At 44.1% G+C, this 21,313-nt stretch overlaps 1 protein-coding gene across 1 annotated transcript in view; it reads right to left on the bottom strand.

Moving 5' to 3' along the window:
• The window catches only part of LOC126263389 (uncharacterized), a 285,649-nt gene that overhangs the window by 61,532 nt on the left and 202,804 nt on the right, over positions 1-21,313 (bottom strand). The window contains exons 9-11 of the mRNA XM_049960483.1: positions 17,630-17,843; positions 9,341-9,457; positions 7,351-7,475 (exon numbers count right to left, since the gene is read on the bottom strand). Of these exons, the coding sequence (XP_049816440.1) occupies positions 7,351-7,475; positions 9,341-9,457; positions 17,630-17,843 (456 nt within the window). The remainder of the gene's footprint in view (positions 1-7,350; positions 7,476-9,340; positions 9,458-17,629; positions 17,844-21,313) is intronic.

Here is a 21,313-nt window from a genome sequence, read left to right as displayed (position 1 = left end):
CAATTGTTGAAATTGCTGTAGCTATAGCCAAATTTGCAGCACATGCCTCAGACTCTGCAGTTAGTGCTCGAGTTTTATCGCATTCATATTGGTATACCTGCAAGGTACAGAATGTGCACTCATGAAATCCGTGACTTTACGCTTCGTTTGTTGACACTCAAGCAAATAGCTGACATGTGGCCAGAGAATATTATTTGGAGGATGAGGCATATTTTACTCTGAACGGCAACGTGAATGCACAGAACTGTCGCATACGGGATTCTACTCCGCCACGTGTTTTAAGGAGCATCTGACGCACTCATCATATGTGACTCTGGTGTGGTTTCACAAGCTTCTCCGTTCTCGGTCAATTTTTCTTCGAGGAGATGACACCTCGTTGGTCTGTTGCGTGTACAGTGACAACTGCTCCTTATAACGACCTCCATGTTATAGATCTTCCCAGGTGAAAGATTTGCTTCGAGTAGCCTTCAGTAACCACTCGTCTCCACGCAGTTTCAAAATGAGTGATCTTCCAGGTCCCCCGACCTAAACCCATTAGACGGTGGTTGTGGGGATATGTGAAGGAGTAGCGTACGATGACGTATCGCTTTCATCTAATTAGATATGCTGCGAGTAACTGTCGACCATGCCATGTTATGGATGCAGAATTATCTTTGAGTATAAGAAAGACTGGAGAGAAAGGACAACAAAAATGTTACATAGACACACCAAAGACGTGACATCGTCGTGACCACATGAAGCATGCAGAGGCCGCCAAGACAGCAGCGAACAATAATCCGAACCGCGCAAGAAGTTACACAACTAATGGCGACATAGGAACAGAATCATGGAATATGGCAAGGAAAGTTGGGTAGCCTCTTTATAAGTATAAGTTCTTAGGCTTCCATGGCTGGTGTCATTTTGGATAAAATAATTTTGGGTATTGGCCGCGTCTTGTAAAACAACCAAACCGCCGGTGTTTCAACAGAACTGCTGCAGTCTCTTCAGAGCGGTTGAGTAAACTGACCAATACCAAAAATTACTTTATCCAAAATCTTTACAAATAACTCTACCGTGATAGACAGGAGAACACTGTTTATAAAACTTCTTTTATTACGTAGATATCGGGATGGTGGTGGTGGTGGTGGTGGTGGTGGGGGAAGGGGGGGGGCGAAGAGGCGGGCGGCACAATCATGCTTAATAGAATAAAACTATAATGAAAAGAATTATGTTGAAATTTAATAAAACTTCTTTAGGCAAAGAAAATACATAAATTACGCTGTAGGAATTTCATTGCTGTTAACATAGTAGAGGCCAATCTCGGTAATGCTAGAGGGAGAATAGTTACTACAGGGAAAAATGTCAAATAACACTTTCTAAAAATGGTTTAAAATAGTGGACAGAATATAAGTACTAGATTAGTCATTTTAAGCAGTCATAGTTTGATAAAATGTTGTGATCGTACAACTCCATGCACTTTTTCCACCTTAATATCTCGATTTCTTTGAGAATGTTGAGTTTATGTACCTTTCTTCCCCAGTGAAGAATTGTTAAATTATTTTGCACATTTGTAAGGGAGTGTCACTCCTCACGTAGATGGTTACTTCAGGCTGACTTGGAGGTAGACAGATTAAGATGTTCTTTGAATCCGCACAGAAATTTATGTTTTTCCAATGTATCTCATAGGACAGTTATCTTACGTAGTGCTGTAGATACCAGTAGTATTGTATATTCTATTGGTAGAGTGTCCTTTATGCCTATATTCCCTCCCGATTTTATGTGGTACAATAAAGGCTGGTTGCATATTGTTTTCTCCGTAGTTCAGGTCCAATTTTCTCCGAAACCATAATGACAGTACAAATGGCTCTGAGCACTATGGGACTTAAAATCTGAGGTCATCAGTCCCCTAGAACTTAAAACTACTTAAACCTAACGAACCTATGGACATCACACACATCCATGCCCGATGCAGGATTCGAACCAGTGACAGTAGCGGTCGCGTGGTTCCAGACAGAAGCGCCTAGAACCGCTCGGCCACAGCGGCCGGCCCATAATGACTTACGGGATTCGGTGACAAGAAGCGTTAGCCTTGCGTGCAAGAGTCCACGTTAGCTGACAGATAATTACTTTGCGAAACAGAGAACGTCTGATTAACCAATTTTCGAGTCTATCTGTTCCTTACGATAAATACATTACGTCTTTAGACGCTACGAACATGTACTCCAATACTCCTGTAAGTCAAGTTGTTGATATTGCTGCACACAGTGTGCAACATGAGGTGATCGGCCTCAGAACGAAATAAATGAACTTCTTTTAGTAATTGACGTTTTAAAACATAATTATTTTACTTTTGAACTACATGCTTTTGTTGAAAACATGAGCTGACAATGGGCTCTCTGCTCTTATATTGATTGTTTTAAAAAATGATATAATGACACAACTTCCAAATACAGCGCTAAAGAAGACTGTTGAAATGTCGTAGACAAAATAAAATGTTACCGTAATAACATTCAAGTTACTATGCAACAAAATGTTAATGATGTTTTACCCTTTCTCTACCTCGTAATTACTTCAATACGATTCACTATTCATTAGTAGATTTGTTGGAAGCTCACCACCACAGATTTGGTAGTTCATAGTTCATCTAACCATCCCGTGCCATATAAAATGGCCTCATTTATGGCATTACTATGCAGACTGTGCAACATTCCCTATTTCAGGGAATCTAGGGATAAAGAACATCAGCTGATTCAGTACATTGCATTCTCTCCTGCCTATGGAGCCAGCTTCACCGACACAATTAACAAGAAAGTTATGCTAAAATGAAATAATTCTAGAAAAGAAGAACCACGTAATCGCTTTGGTTAACGTGGAACCTTGGATGCGTGACAACGCTCCTACTCTCCTGGAAATTGAAATAAGAACACCGTGAATTCATTGTCCCAGGAAGGGGAAACTTTATTGACACATTCCTGGGGTCAGATACATCACATGATCACACTGACAGAACCACGGGCACATAGACACAGGCAACAGAGCATGCACAATGTCGGCACTAGTACAGTGTATATTCTCCTTTCGCAGCAATGCAGGCTGCTATTCTCCCATGGAGACGATCGTAGAGATGCTGGATGTAGTCCTGTGGAACGGCTTGCCATGCCATTTCCACCTGGCGCCTCAGTAGGACCAGCGTTCATGCTGGACGTGCAGACCGCGTGAGACGACGCTTCATCCAGTCCCAAACATGCTCAATGGGGGACATATCCGGAGATCTTGCTGGCCAGGGTAGTTGACTTACACCTTCTAGAGCACGTTGGGTGGCACGGGATACATGCGGACGTGCATTGTCCTGTTGGAACAGCAAGTTCCCTTGCCGGTCTAGGAATGGTAGAACGATGGGTTCGATGACGGTTTGGATGTACCGTGCACTATTCAGTGTCCCGTCGACGATCACCAGTGGTGTACGGCCAGTGTAGGAGATCGCTCCCCACACCATGATGCCGGGTGTTGGCCCTGTGTGCCTCGGTCGTATGCAGTCCTGATTGTGGCGCTCACCTGCACGGCGCCAAACACGCATACGACCATCATTGGCACCAAGGCAGAAGCGACTCTCATCGCTGAAGACGACACGTCTCCATTCGTCCCTCCATTCACGTCTGTCGCGACACCACTGGAGGCGGGCTGCACGATGTTGGGGCGTGAGCGGAAGACGGCCTAACGGTGTCCGGGACCGTAGCCCAGCTTCATGGAGACGGTTGCGAATGGTCCTCGCCGATACCCCAGGAGCAACAGTGTCCCTAATTTGCTGGGAAGTGGCGGTGCGGTCCCCTATGGCACTGCGTAGGATCCTACGGTCTTGGCGTGCATCCGTGCGTCGCTGCGGTCCGGTCCCAGGTCGACGGGCACGTGCACCTTCCGCCGACCACTGGCGACAACATCGATGTACTGTGGAGACCTCACGCCCCACGTGTTGAGCAATTCGGCGGTACGTCCACCCGGCCTCCCGCATGCCCACTATACGCCCTCGCTCAAAGTCCGTCAACTGCACATACGGTTCACGTCCACGCTGTCGCGGCATGCTACCAGTGTTAAAGACTGCGATGGAGCTCCGTATGCCACGGCAAACTGGCTGACACTGACGGCGGCGGAGCACAAATGCTGCGCAGCTAGCGCCATTCGACGGCCAACACCGCGGTTCCTGGTGTGTCCGCTGTACCGTGGGTGTGATCATTGCTTGTACAGCCCTTTCTCAGTGTCCGGAGCAAGTATGGTGGGTTTGACACACCGATGTCAATGTGTTCTTTTTTCCATTTCCAGGAGTGTATCAGCGTATCCTATACTTCGATAAGAGTTCGGTGAAAGTTGGGCCGCGACTACGAGAAAACAACATGCAACCAGCCTTGTTTATACCTCATGACATACTAGGGCACCTACCGCATTACGTATGGCTATTGTTCTGTGAGATATACTGTACAAATATTCAGAAGATTCTCTGCTAGATTTAAAGAACATCTTAATCTATCTCGAAGTCAGCCTAAAGTTATCATCTGCGTGAGGAGGGACACTTCATCACGATAGCATATGACAAAATTAAGACCTTTAGTGTTTACCTTTGTAATTAAACACTGATTTCCCGTGGGCTTTGCACGGAGCCGAGCGCTAGCGAAGTGCGGGGGTAAGCTGAGTAGTGTTACGTCATAAGTTCGTTGCAGGGCCCCTATACCTCGTGGCCTCGGGCTAATGCCTCTGACGTCACTGACGATCTCTCCAACGCCATATATGGTAAGATTTCCGTTTTTCGTTTGGGGTCCATTGCGTCCGCTTCAACCCTCCTATTTTCCTGTGGTGAAGTCCCAAGCTGTTGTTAGCAGCAAACCGTAGTTCTTATTGAGGCTGTTGACAGATGTTTCTACCTTAGTCGCTTCTTTTACAATGCTATCTCAGAAAACATTTTTCCCTTTCACTGATACATACCTCGTCTAATGCAATTAGATATCCGTTCTCCAGAACCTGTTATGCTACCGTTGATTTCTCCAGATACCCACGTCGATGTTTCTCGCTATTATGTTGATAACGGTACGTTCTCTTCACAAGCTGCGACATCGTCGCGAAAAAACACAGTGACCTGTATATGTATTTAGTTTCCTTTAATTTACGTCTATGCTCACAATCTTTTTTGTTTAACAGATTACCGGTTTCGGTCTTTAATGACCATCATCAGATCTGTTCCATGAAAACAAAGTCCTAATGTACTGCAGCCATAGTGGCATCGTCAAATGTAAAATGCGGAATCAGCACCAGCATCTTCAAACACATATAAATCACATCACATGCACGAGTCATGTTGTCAGTAAAACTACCTACATGTGCATGTGATGTGATTTATATGTATTTGACGATGCTGGTGCTGATTTCGCATTTAACATTTGACGATGCTACTATGGCTGCAGTACATTAGGACATTGTTTTCATGAAACGGATCTCATGATGGTCATTAAAGACCGAAACCGGTAATCTGTTAAACAAAAAAGATTGTGACCATAGACGTAAATTAAAGGTAACGGTACGTTCTGTTGTTACACGCTGTGGCTGTGTTGTAGTTTTGATGACTCTTTTGTCGATTTATTTAAGCACACTCTGACGCCGTTTCTTTCTATACGATGGAGAATATTTTAACCAGATGGAGGGTGTCGACATAGGAATCGCATTCATTCCAGCTAATGATAACCTTTTTACGAAGTGCTATCAGAACATCGCTTTGCAGACGGTTCCTGCAAAATCTAGATGCATTTATTGCCGCATCGTAATAAATTTTGAAGTCTGGTCCCATGCGTGTGAAAAGCTGCGAGAATTCTTGGACCACATAAACAACATGACCTCATCAAGTTCACGGCTGTGGCATTGACGGTAATGCGTTGCGTTCATTAACGTCCTTGTCTGCCGAAATGTGAGTGGGAGTCTCATTGTTTGTCTGAAAACCACTCACGTGAACCAGTATCTGAACAGCACCAGCTATCACCACCCAGCACATAAACGTTCATTTCTGAGACCTTGGTGAATCGAAAGAAAACCTTTAAAAACAATGACCTTCAAACATCGGCTACAACAGCTGACAGATCTCGCAAGTAAATTCATCGTAGACACGTAAGCAGAAGGCCCACCAGGAGGACACGAAGGAGCTAGCGGTTTTGCCGTTCTGTTCTTCAATGACAGGAAAGATGACTATTCATGTCGGACAGACTGAGCATATTACTGAATGGGGCTGTATAGAACATAAGACATTCTTCGACCTGTGGCATCCCAGGGTATTATCAGTAGTAGAAGATGCTTATGAATAAGGTCTCTGATCCCGCGCCACTAGGCATCTGTTAGTTACACAGATATATGGTTTCAGGGATAGCGTTCTAGAAGAAGTGATGGACATAAAAATTTCTGACGACACCCTCAACAAATTGAGAAGTTCGCAGTTAAACCGACATTGAAAACTGTCTGTCAGGAAGTTGAGCCGCAAGAGGAGTGCACGCTACGAAAACATTATCTTACATAGCCCGCATATCGTGGTCGTGCGGTAGCGTTCTCGCTTCCCACGCCCGGGTTACCGGGTTCGATCCCCGGCGGGGTCAGGGATTTTCTCTGCCTCGTGATGGCTGGGTGTTGTGTGCTGTCCTTAGGTTAGTTAGGTTTAAGTAGTTCTAAGTTCTAGGGGACTGATGACCATAGATGTTAAGTCCCATAGTGCTCAGAGCCATTTGAACCATTATATGGCTGGGTGTTGTGTGCAGTCCTTAGGTTAGTTAGGTTTAAGTAGTTCTAAGTTCTAGGGGACTGATATGAAATCTCGTGTGGCTAGGGCCTCCCGTCGGGTAGACCGTTCGCCTGGTGCAGGTCTTTCGATTTGACGCCACTTCCGCGACCTGCGCGTCGACGGGGATGAAATGATGATGATTAGGACAACACAACACCCAGTCCCTGAGCGGAGAAAATCTCCGACCCAGCCGGGAATCGAACCCGTGACCTTAGGATTGACGTTCCGTCACGCTGACCACTCAGCTACCGGGGCCGGACTAGGGGACTGATGACCATAGATGTTAAGTCCCATAGTGCTCAGAGCCATTTGAACGATTATCTTACATAGCGCTGGACTGAGCACTAGTGACGTCACAGGCATAGCGTGCCTTCTTAAGGATGAGAGCAGGACTCTCACGACAGTCGACACTTGACAATGGCCTATTAGCACCTAGCCGAAAGCTTGAAGACGGGGTTGGCTGGAAGCTCGACAAAAATTTATCAGTTTGTATCTTAGTTTATTAACGCATCCACACACTGTAAGATAATGCACTTAATACTGAGCGGATGCAGCAAGGTACTCACCATCGTGAAAGAGGAAGGCACCGTCAACGAACTCGTTCTCTGTGGCTGTCGCGGCTGGCAGCTGCCGCTTCAGAACCAGCGTCAGCGAGCTTTGCGTCGAGACAAACGCCTGCTGATCCAGAAACCTGGGACAAGTCAGATTAGCCTTGAAATTCAGTCATACGGTCATAAGTGACATTCTGATCACGAATTAAATTACAAATGCTTAGTGGAGAATGAATAACTTAGGATTATAACGACAACAGCATCCATAATCGTTGAATTTTTGGGAACTAGTGACTATATGAAATTGATGAGACTTTTGCTGGGTGATAATGCTCATAGATTCTTAATATAGTGTGTGTATTTTTTATGTTATGGTAGCACAGCTCAGCCATTCAGCCGAAATAATCTTTGTTAGGCAAATGTTATCATACTGACATCGGGCACCATCAGCTTACTTGTAGGTCTGGTATAACTAACTGAACTACAAAAGATTACTACCACTACCAAAGAACATGTTGTGCCCTGTTAAATATGTAATCTGACGGAAGCCAGTGTCGGACTGGAACAGGCGATTTCGTGATTATGTTACAAAGTTTCGAGAATGATCCAGAAAGTGAAATGTATCAACTTGTGGTGAGGATCCTTGGTCTGGAAAAGATCGAGTGGAAAGTTACAAACAGAGATCTTTCTGATACCTCCAAGTGGCGCTCTTCTTCTGCAACCTCTATGCTTTCCATATTTATGGATGTGGCAGTGTGAACCAACACAAGGAAAAAATGCATCTACAACTGTTCTGCATCTACAACTGTTCTGCAACATGTTGTAGACAAATCTGCCACAGCTGTAAAATGCTTTTATTGACCGAAGACTCACACTACAGAAGTTGCTATACACTGCCACTGTTTCTGGGTCTTAGGCCCAGCATCAGGTTTATCTGAACTCTAAAGTAAAACTAAAACTCTAATCTACTCCATTAAACAATTAAAAAATTAAAAAAGTTAAAATTTACAAGCTAATGAAATGATTAAACATTAGTATACCTAATAGCAGGAGGACGTTACGTCCAGGCCGAAACAACTAGTGGGCAAACATGATACCCTACTAGCGCTACTAGCCGATTTTTTTAACTATTTCATTAATTTCAGAGTTTTAATTTCTTTAAATTTTTAATTTTTTAATGGTGTAGGTTACAATTATTGTGCTGATTTAGATTTCAGATACCTGAGACAGCGAAAATGTTGTAGTATACAGCCACTTCCGTCGTCTAAAACTTCGTCCATTAAAAGTATTTTACAACTGTGGCGGATTTAATTACAGTAACAAGAAAGAAATTTCCAGTAAACGTGGGCTCTAAACTGCATACCTGGGAGCTGTTACCACTTGTTCGTTGGAAAAGATGTGTTTTAGAGCAGCAAAGATGAACAAGAGTTTATATCTCTTAATGTATGAACTTAAAGGCTCGTGTTTACTGCACATTTTTCTTTTACTTTGCTCCATGCGACCTCCTCCGAAGGTAAAGATAGCAAGGAGCGTGCAGTAGAAGATGTCTAATGTTCGAGGTATCAGAACGATTTCAATTTACAACTTCCAACTAGGTCGTTTCCTTACCAGGCTCCCTCACCTCAAATCGTTACATTTACTCTTATCTACCGTCCCTGAAATTTTTAATATCACGGAATTACGCTGGATATTATTTCATCCGAGCGGCTGGTTAACAATTAAAAGCTGTTAACAACTAAACTGCTAAAATCAGTGACTCGTGTACTCATTTCAACTGTCGTAGGAATGATTTGACGCATTCGAGAGCCATGGATTTCGTAATAATAGTGTCTTTGTTGCAGATCGAAGTGATACTTTTCGTGAAAATAAAATTGTTGCTGTGAGTATAGTGTTGATCTTCCTTAATGTGATGTAGGTAGATCATATACGGAAACTCTACACCTCTGAGACGGATTCGTGTTACTAATCGTTTATACAGTTTTCTCGTACCTTATCAAGAACGTACCTGCCACTAGGATCTCTTGCATGTCGAGTGTTGGGACTGCAAACCCTGTTGATTGGCTTAGAGCCAGGGTTGGCTAATCCATCATATACGTCCACAGAAGACTGGCAGGAAGGGGACCTGAAAGAGAGCGTGTTTGTTATAACAACGTGTAAAATAGACATACTAAAATAGACAGCTTATCAGTTACCTCTGTCGTCTTAGTAGTACGCTCATGTACACAAGTAAGGTATCTTCATATTTACGAAGGAGAACAATGTGCCATAGCCACACAAATACTGACATTGTATGTAATCAGCTAATTAGTATATTAAATCACGGCTAACAGTCAGTAAGAATTTGACCCGGAGGTGAATAGTGCCTGTAGGACCATTCCACGAACGTGTTCTAAATTTCAGGAGAGAGGAAACCTTCAGTAGCAGTACAGGCTAGGTCTATCTCATGCTGTAACTTTGCACCCGAATCGTTATGTTAAGAACCCAGTTCCGTCCACCTGACCTGGCTTGAGACCTCACGACATGGTCGTACATATTCTTTACAGTTGCTTTATAGCTCTGAACTGGAATTTCGTGGTAGTTACGGTACAGTGATGTACTAAGCACTAGTGTATACAAGTATTTATTATTGTTTTAAATCTCTTTAAGTTTTTGCTATCGTTATTATTAATTTTCGTAAAGAACTGCGGCACATTAAAAAGGTGTTTGTAGAGTAATTATATATGTGAGGGTCGGCGGACGAAACAGAGGAGCAAACTGTCGGCTTGCCCAACACCTCTAACAGACCCCTGAACCAGCTCGTGAGTGGCTCGCATAGTATATGGTGTGAGAAACTTAAGACAGCTCAGATACTTTTCGTAGAAGGAAATTTTTTAGACAGTAACCGTTTGCTTGAAGGAGCTACTTTTCATTCATAAATTTTCGTAGGTGGAAAAGTAGAGGAATACGATACGCTACTTTGTTATTTTAAATGAACTGGCCTGCTATATTATTTACCTTTTAATAGCACGTTGGAAATGGCGTACAGTGCATTAGATTCTATTAGTTTTAGTTATGTATGATGATTCGTTGATCGTGGAGTGTCAGCTACAAAGAACAGACACACTGCATGGTTGATTTAGTGTACGTGTTATGTGGAATGCAAGCATCATTTCATTCACTGTAGGTAGCGTGTGTTTACTTTTAGTGTGAAGGCCGTTACTCTGTGGCCTGCTGTAGTAGCTAATAGGCGACGTCTCCATAAAGGTCAGATTTTCACAAAACTGAGTAAGGAGATATGGTTTTTACCAACGACGAATGTCGTCGAAATATGATAGTAGCAGTGCGATTATATGCAGAGACAGATCCTAATCGTACAAAGTCTTCGCCATCTACTTTTGCAACCATAATGCAAACATTTGAGAAAACAAGGAACGCCGAGAGTAAAAAAAACGTAAACGACTCGTATCAGCGGCCTGCAGTGGACATCTTAGCAACAGTAGCTCACAATCCGCATGATGGTACAAGACCGTTCGAACAGGAGGGTGGAATCTGGGAACGGGAAATTCTGCGAATAATAAATTCCAACAAATATCACCCGTACCACATGACACTTTATCGGGAGCTCTATGATGGTCACTTTCGACAAAGGATGCAATTCTTCAAACTGGGGTTGACATGTTCTTAACAAAGACGTTCTTTACGGATGAAGCACCATTTGCAAGCCACGATCTCGATAACATTCGGAACATGCCATCACTGGTCCTCTGAAAGCCCACGGTGTCTGAGAGAAGTGGACAACAAGACGTTGGTCAGTCACGTCTGAAGCGGCCTTCTAAATAACCAAATTGCTTGTCCCAATTTCATTGACAGAAACATAGAGCGAGGTATTTTGATTTCGTAACAGAGTTACTAATACTAGAGGACCTCTCACTGGACATACGACAAGTCTTATGGTACAAACGCGGTGTGTGTCCTGCACATTCTGCACACAGAATTAGAGAAGGTCTGAAGATCGTCTTATTTGTCGGTCTAGCAACACAAAATGGTCTACACGTTCGCCAGACATAACGTTTCCTAGCTTTTACTAGTGGGTTAAACTGAAACAACATGCAAGGCAATCAGCAACCAACAAGAAATGGTGTGATTCTTCAACTTCTCCCGGCGTATTTCTTGCTCGAACAGTCCACGGGTGTACTGCCGGTCATAGTGCCCAATGGGCACAATATTTCGGCGATCAGATATGTCGCCATCGTCAGGTGCGAATTATTGTGCCCATTAGACACTATGGACCTGCAGTACACCCGTGGACTGTTCGAGCAACAAGAAATGGGGTTCACTGAAACAACAGACAGGACAACGAGTCACAGAACAAGATATAACTATTGAACTGAATCTAAGGGCTATAAATGAAGAGTCTCAGGTAGAAAATGCATTTAATAATCATTTCTTAAATACGGTAAAAAACATGGGCACAAATAGTTCAAGAGCAAAATCACAGCAGAAAGTTGAAAATATAACTCTCATAAAATTCAATCATAAGAATTATCACCAACCTCTCACTCTGAAATTAAGAAAATTATATATTCTCTCAAAAGTATAATGTCATCTGGTTTTCATGGTTGCTCCAATAGAGTACTAAAGATATATTCCCATGTAATAAGGTCAATCATATGTGAAACATGTAATGCATCACTAACGCAAGGCATTTTTCCAGGGAGACTGAAATATGCCGTCGTTATGCTCCTCTTCAAGAAAGGTGATAAGAGACATGTCAATAACTACCGACCTATTTAAAAATTTTTGAGAATGTGATGTATTCTACAATAGAATCTCATCTCAGCAAATCACAGTTTGGATTATATAAGGCTTTCTCTACTGAGAATGGCATTTAAATGTCTACTCACCCAAATTTGCAAGCATTAAATAATAAAATAGCGCCACTTGGTAGTTTTACAAGCATTAAATAGTAAAATAGCGCCGGATGGTTTTATGCTACCCCTCCAAAGCATTTGACTGTGTGAATCACAGTATTCTCCTTGATAACATGACGTTTTATGAGACTTATGGTGTAGCCAACCAATAGGTAATGTCATGTCTAAACAAAGAATTCAGGAAGCTGTACTTAGTAATTAAAGCAATATATCCCAGTGACATAATTCTGACTAGGGATAATTCACGTGCGGAGTTCCCAAAGGTTTAAATTTAAAGCCACTACTGTTCCTTGTATCTGTAAACGATCTTCCGTCTAATATAAAACAAGCACAATTAGCTCTTTTTGCAGATGTAACTAGTGTTGTAATCAGTCGAAGCATACATATACAAGGATAAGAAATGGTAAACAGAGTTCTTAAAAGTACCATTGAATGGTTTTCTGCGATTGACCTCATCCTCAGTTTTAAAAAGGCAACACCATATTCAGTTTTGCACATTTACGGGTGCTACAATTGTGGTAAATATCACGTCTGTTAGGGAAACAATAAATAGTGTGTAAACTTTCAATTTCTTAGGAGTCCATACTGAAGAAATTTAAATTGGAAAAAAAACACATTTAGGAACTCCTAAAAAAACTTAGTTTAACCACTTTTAGATTCGAATCATTGCAAATCTTGGGGTGAGACAAATCAGTAACATATTCTGCATATTTTTATTCAGTATTGTCATATGGATTAATTATCTGGGGTAACTCATCTTTAAGGAAGAAAGAACAATATTGGCCATTAAAATTGCTACACCAAGAAGATGACGTGCTACAGACACAAAATTTAACAGACAGGAAGAAGATGCTATGATATGCAAATGATTAGCTTTTCGGAGCATTCATACAAGGTTGGCGCCGGTGGCGACACCTACAACGTGCTGACATAAGGAAAGTTTCCGACAGATTTCTCATACACAAACAGCAGTTGACCAGAGTTGCCTGGTGAAACGTTGTTGTGATGCCTCGTGTAAGGAAGAGAAATACGTACCATCACGTTTCTGACTTTGATAAAGTTCGGATTGTAGCCTATCGCAATTGCAGTTTATCGCATCGCGACTCTGGTACCGCGCGCCGCGGAATTTGAATCCGCGCCAGACGTCATGGACGTCGAACACCCATAGAGGTCTCTGCACCAACGCGCCGTAAGCTGTGGCGGCTCGCGCCTCCTGGCCCTCTTTTAGTGTGAGGGCGCCGCAGTGAAACACATGGTCCCAGCGGCCTATAGCGGCGCCCCCGATAGCGGATTTAAGCGCCGGCCTCTCGCGCAGCCAGAAACCCTCAGCAGGTGCGCCCCAGGGCTCCATCCTCTCCCCTCTCCTGTACACGGCAGATATGCCCCAAGCCCCCCCCCCCCCAACCCCCAACCACCACCAATACACCTCTTGCCATATGCTGATGACACCGCACTCCTCGCCCTGGCTCCTACCCTCCAACGGTCCCAAAGCCTTCTCCAGAATGACCTTGAACTTTTTGCCGCATGGTGTAACCAGTCGCTTCTGAAAATCAGTCCTTCCAAGGCCCAGGCAATCATCGTAGGTCGTACCACTCGCTCCTTCCGGCTCCTGGATTTCTCCCTTACCGTCTGCGCCTGTACTGTCTGCCCCACCCACACCCTCACCTACCTTAGCCTCACCTCACCTGGATCCCTCGTCTCCGCTCCATCCAATCCAAAGCCCACAACCACCTCCGGCTCTTAAAACTCCTCTCTAGCTGGACATGGGGGTTGCACCCCTCTACCATCCTCCACACCTACATATCCTTAATCCGTCCCATCTTCTGTTATGCCAGTCCCACCTCGATATCTGCCCCCCAAATTCTGTAAGTCCCTCCATATCCTTGAGCGTCATGCCTCACCTTCCATATACGCCTCCTGTCCCCCATGCAGATCTTCTATGACCTCCTTTCCCCCATCTGCTCCTATTCCTCGAACATATCCGCATACTGTACCCCTCCCGCCACCTTGATCCCCCTCACCTCCTGGTTGCTCCTCTCATCTCCCATCCCCACCCCCTGCAATGTCTTCACTGTTGTGTCCCCCCTACCCTCCATCTCTACACCCTTCATCTCACTTCCCAAGGTGGCTTCCATCAACTCCCCCTCCCAGATGATGCCCTCTCTCCCTCCATTTATCCCTCCTATCAACTCTGATCCTCACCCCCCGTCCTTTCCTCTTCCTGGGCTCCCCATCCCCCCCTTCCATCCTCTTTTTTTCCCACCTACCCTCTCCCTGACCCCTTCTCTCCCCCAAGTCCTTTTGCATTTCCCTCCTCTGCCATTTCCCATTCCCTCTCGCGTCTGCCCTGCCGCTCTCCCCCCTATGAGTCCTCTCCCTCCTTTGGTTCCCCCCCTTTCGTTTTTCCTCTCCTCCCTCCTTGTTCCCCCCCCATCTGTTCAGGTACCCCCCCCCCCCCCCCCTTGGCTATGGTGTGTCATCTTTGCGCCGACATTTTAGTGCAGTGTTTTGTGTTGTGTGTCTTTTCCGAAATGTTGCGAACGGACATCATTCTGTCATTGGGTGTAATTTTTATATCTCATACGAGCAGAAACCAGACTGTCGCCATGTTTTTACTTGTCTCTCTACTATGTTACCTGTCTGCTTCCTGTGTATTTTATTAGCTTTGCCAACCCTTTGTTTTATGTTTTAACTTTCCTCAATTTTCCGCCGTTTTACAATTTAAGTCGCCGTTTTATCGCCTGCTTTTATTGTTTCTTATCTTATTCTTAAGTTTTAAAAAGTCTGTAGGCTGCAGAGCAGCGTAATAAGCTGGTGCCAGCCGCCCCCTTGAGGGGGAATCGAAATTCTATAAGAGAAAAAAAGGGCTCAGCCAGACAGTCTAATCTCGCTTACGTCGGTTTACACCTCGCTTTGTGCTAGACTGCTTACTCCCTGGTTCGTGTACGAATGGACGTGTATGTTTCCTTGTGACTTTGTTCATCGGTCTGGTTGTCTCCGTTCCGTCCTTCGCTGGTCGTGTCCATCCTCTTCCGTTGTGATGTCGTTCGCGGGCCTCTCCGCGGGTCCCACCGCGTTTTCCGTCATTGCTACCCCGCGATCGTCCTGGTCGCAGTTACAACAGCGAAACAGCTGCTCGCGTTGTTCGAGATCGAATGACTGTTAGCAGAATATGGAATCGGTGGGTTCAGGAGGTTAATACGGAACGCCGTACTGGATCCCAACGACCTCGTATCACTAGCAGTCGAGATGACAGGCATCTTATCCGCATGGCTGTAACATATCGAGCAGCCACGTCTCGATCCCTGACTCAACAGATGGGGACGTTTGCAAGACAACAACCATCTGCACGAACAGTTCAACGACGTTTGCGGCAGTATGGACTATGAGCTCGGAGACCATGGCTGGGGTTACCCTTGATGCAGCATCATAGACAGGAGCGCCTGCGATGGTGTACTCAACGACAAACCTGGGTGCACGAATGGCAAAACGTAATTTTTCTGATGAATCCAGGTTCCGTTTACAGCATCATGATGGTCGCATCCGTGTATGGCGACATCGCGGTGAACGCGCATTGGAAGCGTGTATTCGTCATCGCCATACTGGCATATCACCCAGTGTGATGGTGTGGGGTGCCATTGGTTAGACGTCTCGGTCACCTCTTGTTCGCATTGACGGCACTTTGAACAGTGGGCGTTACATTACAGATGTGTTACGACCCGTGGCGCTACCTTTCATTCGATCCCAGCGAAACCCTACATTTCGGCAGGATAATGCACTACCGCATGTTGCAAGTCCTGTACGGGACTTTCTGGATTCAGAAATTGTTCGACTGCTGCCCTGGCCAGCACATTCCCCAGATCTCTCACGAATTGAAACGTCTCGCCAATGGTGGCCGAGCAACCGGCTCGTCACAATACGCCAGTCACGACTCTTGATGAACTGTGGTTTCGTGTTGAAGCTGCATGGGCAGCTGTAAATGTACACGCCATCCAAGCTTTGTTTGACTCAATGCCCAGGCGTATCATGGCCGTTATTACGACCGGAGGCGGTAGTTCTGGGTACTGATATCTCAGCATCCACACACCCAAACTGCGTGAAAATGTAATCACTTATGTCAGTTCTAGTATAATATATTTGTCCAATGAGTACCCGTTTATCATCTTCATTTCTTCTTGGTGTAGCTATTTTAATGGCCAGTAGTGTATTAATTGTGCAGAAACCTGCAGTAGAATAACGTGTGGTGCTGATTCACGATTATCTTGTAGACGCCCATTTAATTAGTTGGGTAGCCTGACTACTGCTTCACAGTATATTTATTCCCTCATGAAGGTTGTAGTAAATAATCCACTACAGTTCAAAATGAACAATGGTGTACATAGTCACAATACCCAAAGAAAAAATGGTATTTGTTACTCCACAGCAAGGTTGTCTTTAGAAGAAAAAGAAGGACACAATGCTGCAGCAAAGATTCTTGATCACTTACTCGCCGATGTAAAATGTCTGGCAGACAGCAATGCAAAATTAGAAAACAAAGTGAGAAAGGTTGTTCTCGATAAATGTTCCCACTGTAGAAGAAGTCCTATTACTGAAATGTGCTAAATGTGGTGGGTAGGAACTACTAACTCACATCTGTATGTCTGTTTTTCATTTGGAAAAAAAATCTTAGAAGTGTTCAGAATGTAACCGTATGTCCAAATTAATTTGAGATTTGAATGTAAAATGATTGGATCCACATCATTACGCTATGTCGGGCTAAATGATACCTGGAACATGTAACTAAATAGCTAACGAATTTACCATAAAATTTCAACCACTCACGAAGACATTAAAGTTAATGTTACACGAGCTTTTTCTGCTCTCAGTTCGGACGAAATTCAACCGCTATGTTGCCCACATTCAATAGTTTAGCACCATGTACGACTGAAATGGTCACCATTTTCACACGTATTATAACAACGTTATCTGATGTCATTAAATTACTTACTGTACATTTCATCCTAGACTTATTTTACGCGTTTGCCAGAGCACTCGTAAAATGTCAAAACCATGACCTGATGTAAGAATATTACTGTCTAGCCTAATGTATTGTACGCGTCTTCAGATGTGTTATTAAGTGGCGAATGACATAACACGTGAACCATTCAAAATGACAGAGTTGACTATCATATCTCCTCTACCCTTCCACCTGTGAAAAAGTGAAGAGCACCACGCTATGCCCCTTTCAATTAAAGTAAATATTCTTTGTTGATAAATATGACTGAGATAGTCCCCTAGGCTGCCTTAGGTGCCCCAGCCATATGTAGGTGTAGGGTGATGTTGTTTACAAAGGCACCTTAACTTCTATACATAAGTGGTGTTGTCTTTGGAACGGTATAGAGTACCTGAGCAGGAAATTGAAGAAGGAGACGTGCACGATGTCCGTGGGACGACCGACGAAGGTGACGCGGCAGGCGGCGCCCCACGGCTGCTGGCGCGTGTCGAAGTAGCCCGAGCGGACCTCCGCCCCCGAGTACGTGACGTCACAGCCCGGCAGCTGCGGCGCGGCGGCGGGTGGCGCCGGCGGCGGGGGCGGTCTCGGCGCGCTCGTGCCGTCCACTGCAAAACAACAACCAAGACACCGCGTTTCTAAGATAAAGCACCCATTACAGGAAAGATGATATCTTTGGCGGTATGTCTACGCTAATTGTGAACGTGAGATTTCCAAGACCGTAAAGGCTCAGCGAAATTCAGAACTAGCCACCTCTGTCACTTACCCCGATACGACATATTATGACTGTGTGTAAAAACCGTGTAACAGAGTCCCTGATCAGAACAGTGCTTTTGCAATGGACCACATACCCATTACAAAACGTGTTCCACATTGTCACCATAAATATGAAAGACGGTTGCAGCATGTCTCCTTTTTGAAACCTGTACTCGTTCAGTAGTCCCAGGACTTGTTCGGAGGGCACTGACAACCATCCATAATGCGTTACCGGAATTCATTGACACTGTCAACAGTTCTGAAATACACCAAAGCCGTTTTAAAATAATGTCGTTACACAAAGAAAAATCGAATGGATTCAGGAAAGGGAATCTGGAAGGCCAACACATAGGGAAGCCATTGCCGATATTCGTGCAACATAATCATGAAGAGTTATGCCGTTGAACGTTTATGAGAAGTATCATCCTGATACGAGGGTTGGAACTTTAGTAGTGGCAACTATTTATTTACAGCTCGTACAAAATAGATATAAGTTTCTAAGTTTTACTGAACTTGTAAGTAGTAACCAGCATTGTGTATAACCCGTTGCCAGCGATGTGGAAGTCGTAGGATACTCTTAGCAGTGCCAATTGTATTAACAGTTCGAGCGCCGCGGACTATTGCCCGACGAATTTGTAGCAGTTCTGAAGAGAATGTCGTGAAGTATTTCCTTCAGTTTATAAATCGACCTGAACTCACGAGGGCTTAAGTCAGAGGAGTGCAGTATGTAGTATAGTACTTAGCAGCCCCAACAGTTAAACAAATCAGTAGCAGCTTGCACTGTACGTGCTTGAGCATTGTCCTCCGAAATGATGGTCAGGTTCTGCAGAAAATGTCATAAGTTGTGTCTCAAAGCTGGTAGTAGGTTGTGTTCCAAAAATGGGTTCATCTCGATTTATGAACTGATGGAAACACTTCACCGCATTCGCTTCAGAACTGTTAAAAATTCGTCGGGTAATAGACCGCGCAGCTCGAACTGTCAATACAACTTTCACTGCTAAGAGTATCCTACTTCCACATCACTGGCAATGGGTTATACACAAAGCTGGTGACTACTTTGAAGGTCAATAAAACTGTGAAATAAGTATCTATTTTGTACGAGCTGTAAATAAATAGTTGTCACTATTAAAGTTCCAACCCTCGTATTTCCAACATGAACGTATTCTTAGATAACAGTGTTGTAACGTTGTTATGACTGCTCTCGTCCATGTGTCACACCGAGGAAATGTTCAGATTCCGGATCTATGTTTATTGCGAATATGTGCTTGTTTCGCTATGCACTACTCAACCTTTCGTTTGTACCTATGATAATCAAACACCCTGTACAATATCATATGCGAAGACCAACACCGTCCTTGCCACTGTTAATGACTAATAGCATAAACGGTTTCCACTACTGCCAGAGGCCACCTGCAGATCCAAATCTAATGTAAGAGGTGAAAGGGGTACAACAGTACAAAGCTCGTCGAACTGTGATATGGCAATACACAAAGCGGGATAGACTATTAAAAATAAAACGTTGAGAAAATCATACCTAATTACTACGAACCTAGACGTCATCAGATCGAAGTTGCAGCGAAAAGTACAGACTTCGGGCAAATTTAAATATCAGAATTGCTATGCATATGGTCACGTGGATGACACCATAATCCTGTACCGTCATATATTAAAGGTTACCTGTATTTGATCTTCTTTACACCTGCGTGTTTTAACTGTTCTAGTTATATTAAAATTGCATTAATTGTGATAATTGAAACACATGTATTTTTAATATTTATTTTGGTCAGCTTTTACTGTAAAATTTTAATTTATTGTGAATGTGGCTGCTCCCTGATGTTGAACTCCGAATCGTGGTAATTATGTTTGAATTAATTTGATATTTTGTGTTTTTATTGTTGGCTGTCACTGCAGGAGAGACCGGGGAAACAGCGACATGCCAGGCAATACGGACACAACTGTATTCTCAGATGAAAAGCGCTGTTTACAGTGGGAGATAGTGCTGCAACATAGCGGACGATGGTAGATGCAGGGCACAGAGGCGGTGAGTACTCGTTAATGACCGTTTTTTACGGTGCTAAAAACTATTCCTTTAAATTTTTGTTTATGCTTATTTTGACGTAAGCAATTCAGTTCATGTTTAGCGGTAATAACTATAACGTACGTAAATAGTATGTTTGATTTGTGAGTCTTTTAACATGAGTTTTGCAGCATTTAGAGAATTAGTAAAGCTATTAAAGTCTGGTCTTCTCTAGCATGTTTGAATGGGGTAATATCGACAGATGACTATTGGACAATGTCGATTGGACGTCGATATTTACCCTGGCTCCAAACTTCAGGAAGTAATGTATTACATGTAATTTTTGATAGGGAGAACAAAAATAAATCAATCAGTCAATGTATACTGACCGAATATTATTTCGTCACTCCGGGGTTTGAGGAATTAAGGTACAAACCATTTCAGCGTAGGGAATTGGCGAAAAGTACTGGCATCTGCGTTCTGTGACGAGGATATTGGAAAGTTGGTCCAACGCTACAACAGTAGTCGAAGCGTCGACTATGTGGTTCAGTAGCTGGAAGCTGTAGCTAACTGTTGCAAATAAATTTTCACAATGGTTTCCATTTCGCGGCAGATAGGAACTTACTTTCCGAATACCCATTGTATTACCAACTGAAGATCTGAGGACGTATTTGAGAAGATATCGCACACTGGTAACTCCGTTTAAGGTGCATGATGTGGTCGTAACAGTGAGGCGCAGTCCAGTGCCCAGGTCTGCAAGTCTGTGTCCAATGGGAAAAAGATTCTTGAGACAGGATGAGGTCGCCGCTGGTAAGGAGTTACTCCGAATGAAGAACTGCGGTGCGCTCGGCACAGTTGCCCGGCGTAACTCCTGATGATCACGGACTCCTCAGAAGCAATGCGCTGGCCTAAGTACTGCCAAGGCGGAGGTATACAGCGCGGACTCCTTTCTGGCAAGTGACTTGCGGAGGAAAAAAATACTTCCTCGCTGCGCCTCCCGTCGTCGATTTGAACGCCGCCAGGCGGCTGGAGTAGCTCCTGGAGTGGGGCCGTCTTGAGTTCCAGGCAACAACAAGCCGCGTTGTATGTGTTGTTATTGCGCTGGCTTGCTACTTGGTACTGTTATCATCGAGCTTTCTTGTAAACGCCTGTGCAGAAGCAGATCACGCCTGAAGGTTAGACCACCCGTGGCACGAAGGTGTACGTGATGTATTCCGATTGGAGTGTACGCGCGTGTCAAGAGCTGCATCAGAGACCGTCCAACAAGAATGACAATTTAGCGAAAGTGGAAAAAATTGTTATTGG

Source organism: Schistocerca nitens, chromosome 6 (genome assembly GCF_023898315.1).
Source record: "Schistocerca nitens isolate TAMUIC-IGC-003100 chromosome 6, iqSchNite1.1, whole genome shotgun sequence".
Taxonomy (NCBI): domain Eukaryota; kingdom Metazoa; phylum Arthropoda; class Insecta; order Orthoptera; family Acrididae; genus Schistocerca; species Schistocerca nitens.
Note: the sequence above shows the minus strand (reverse complement) of the source record. Positions and strands in the feature narration are given on the sequence as shown.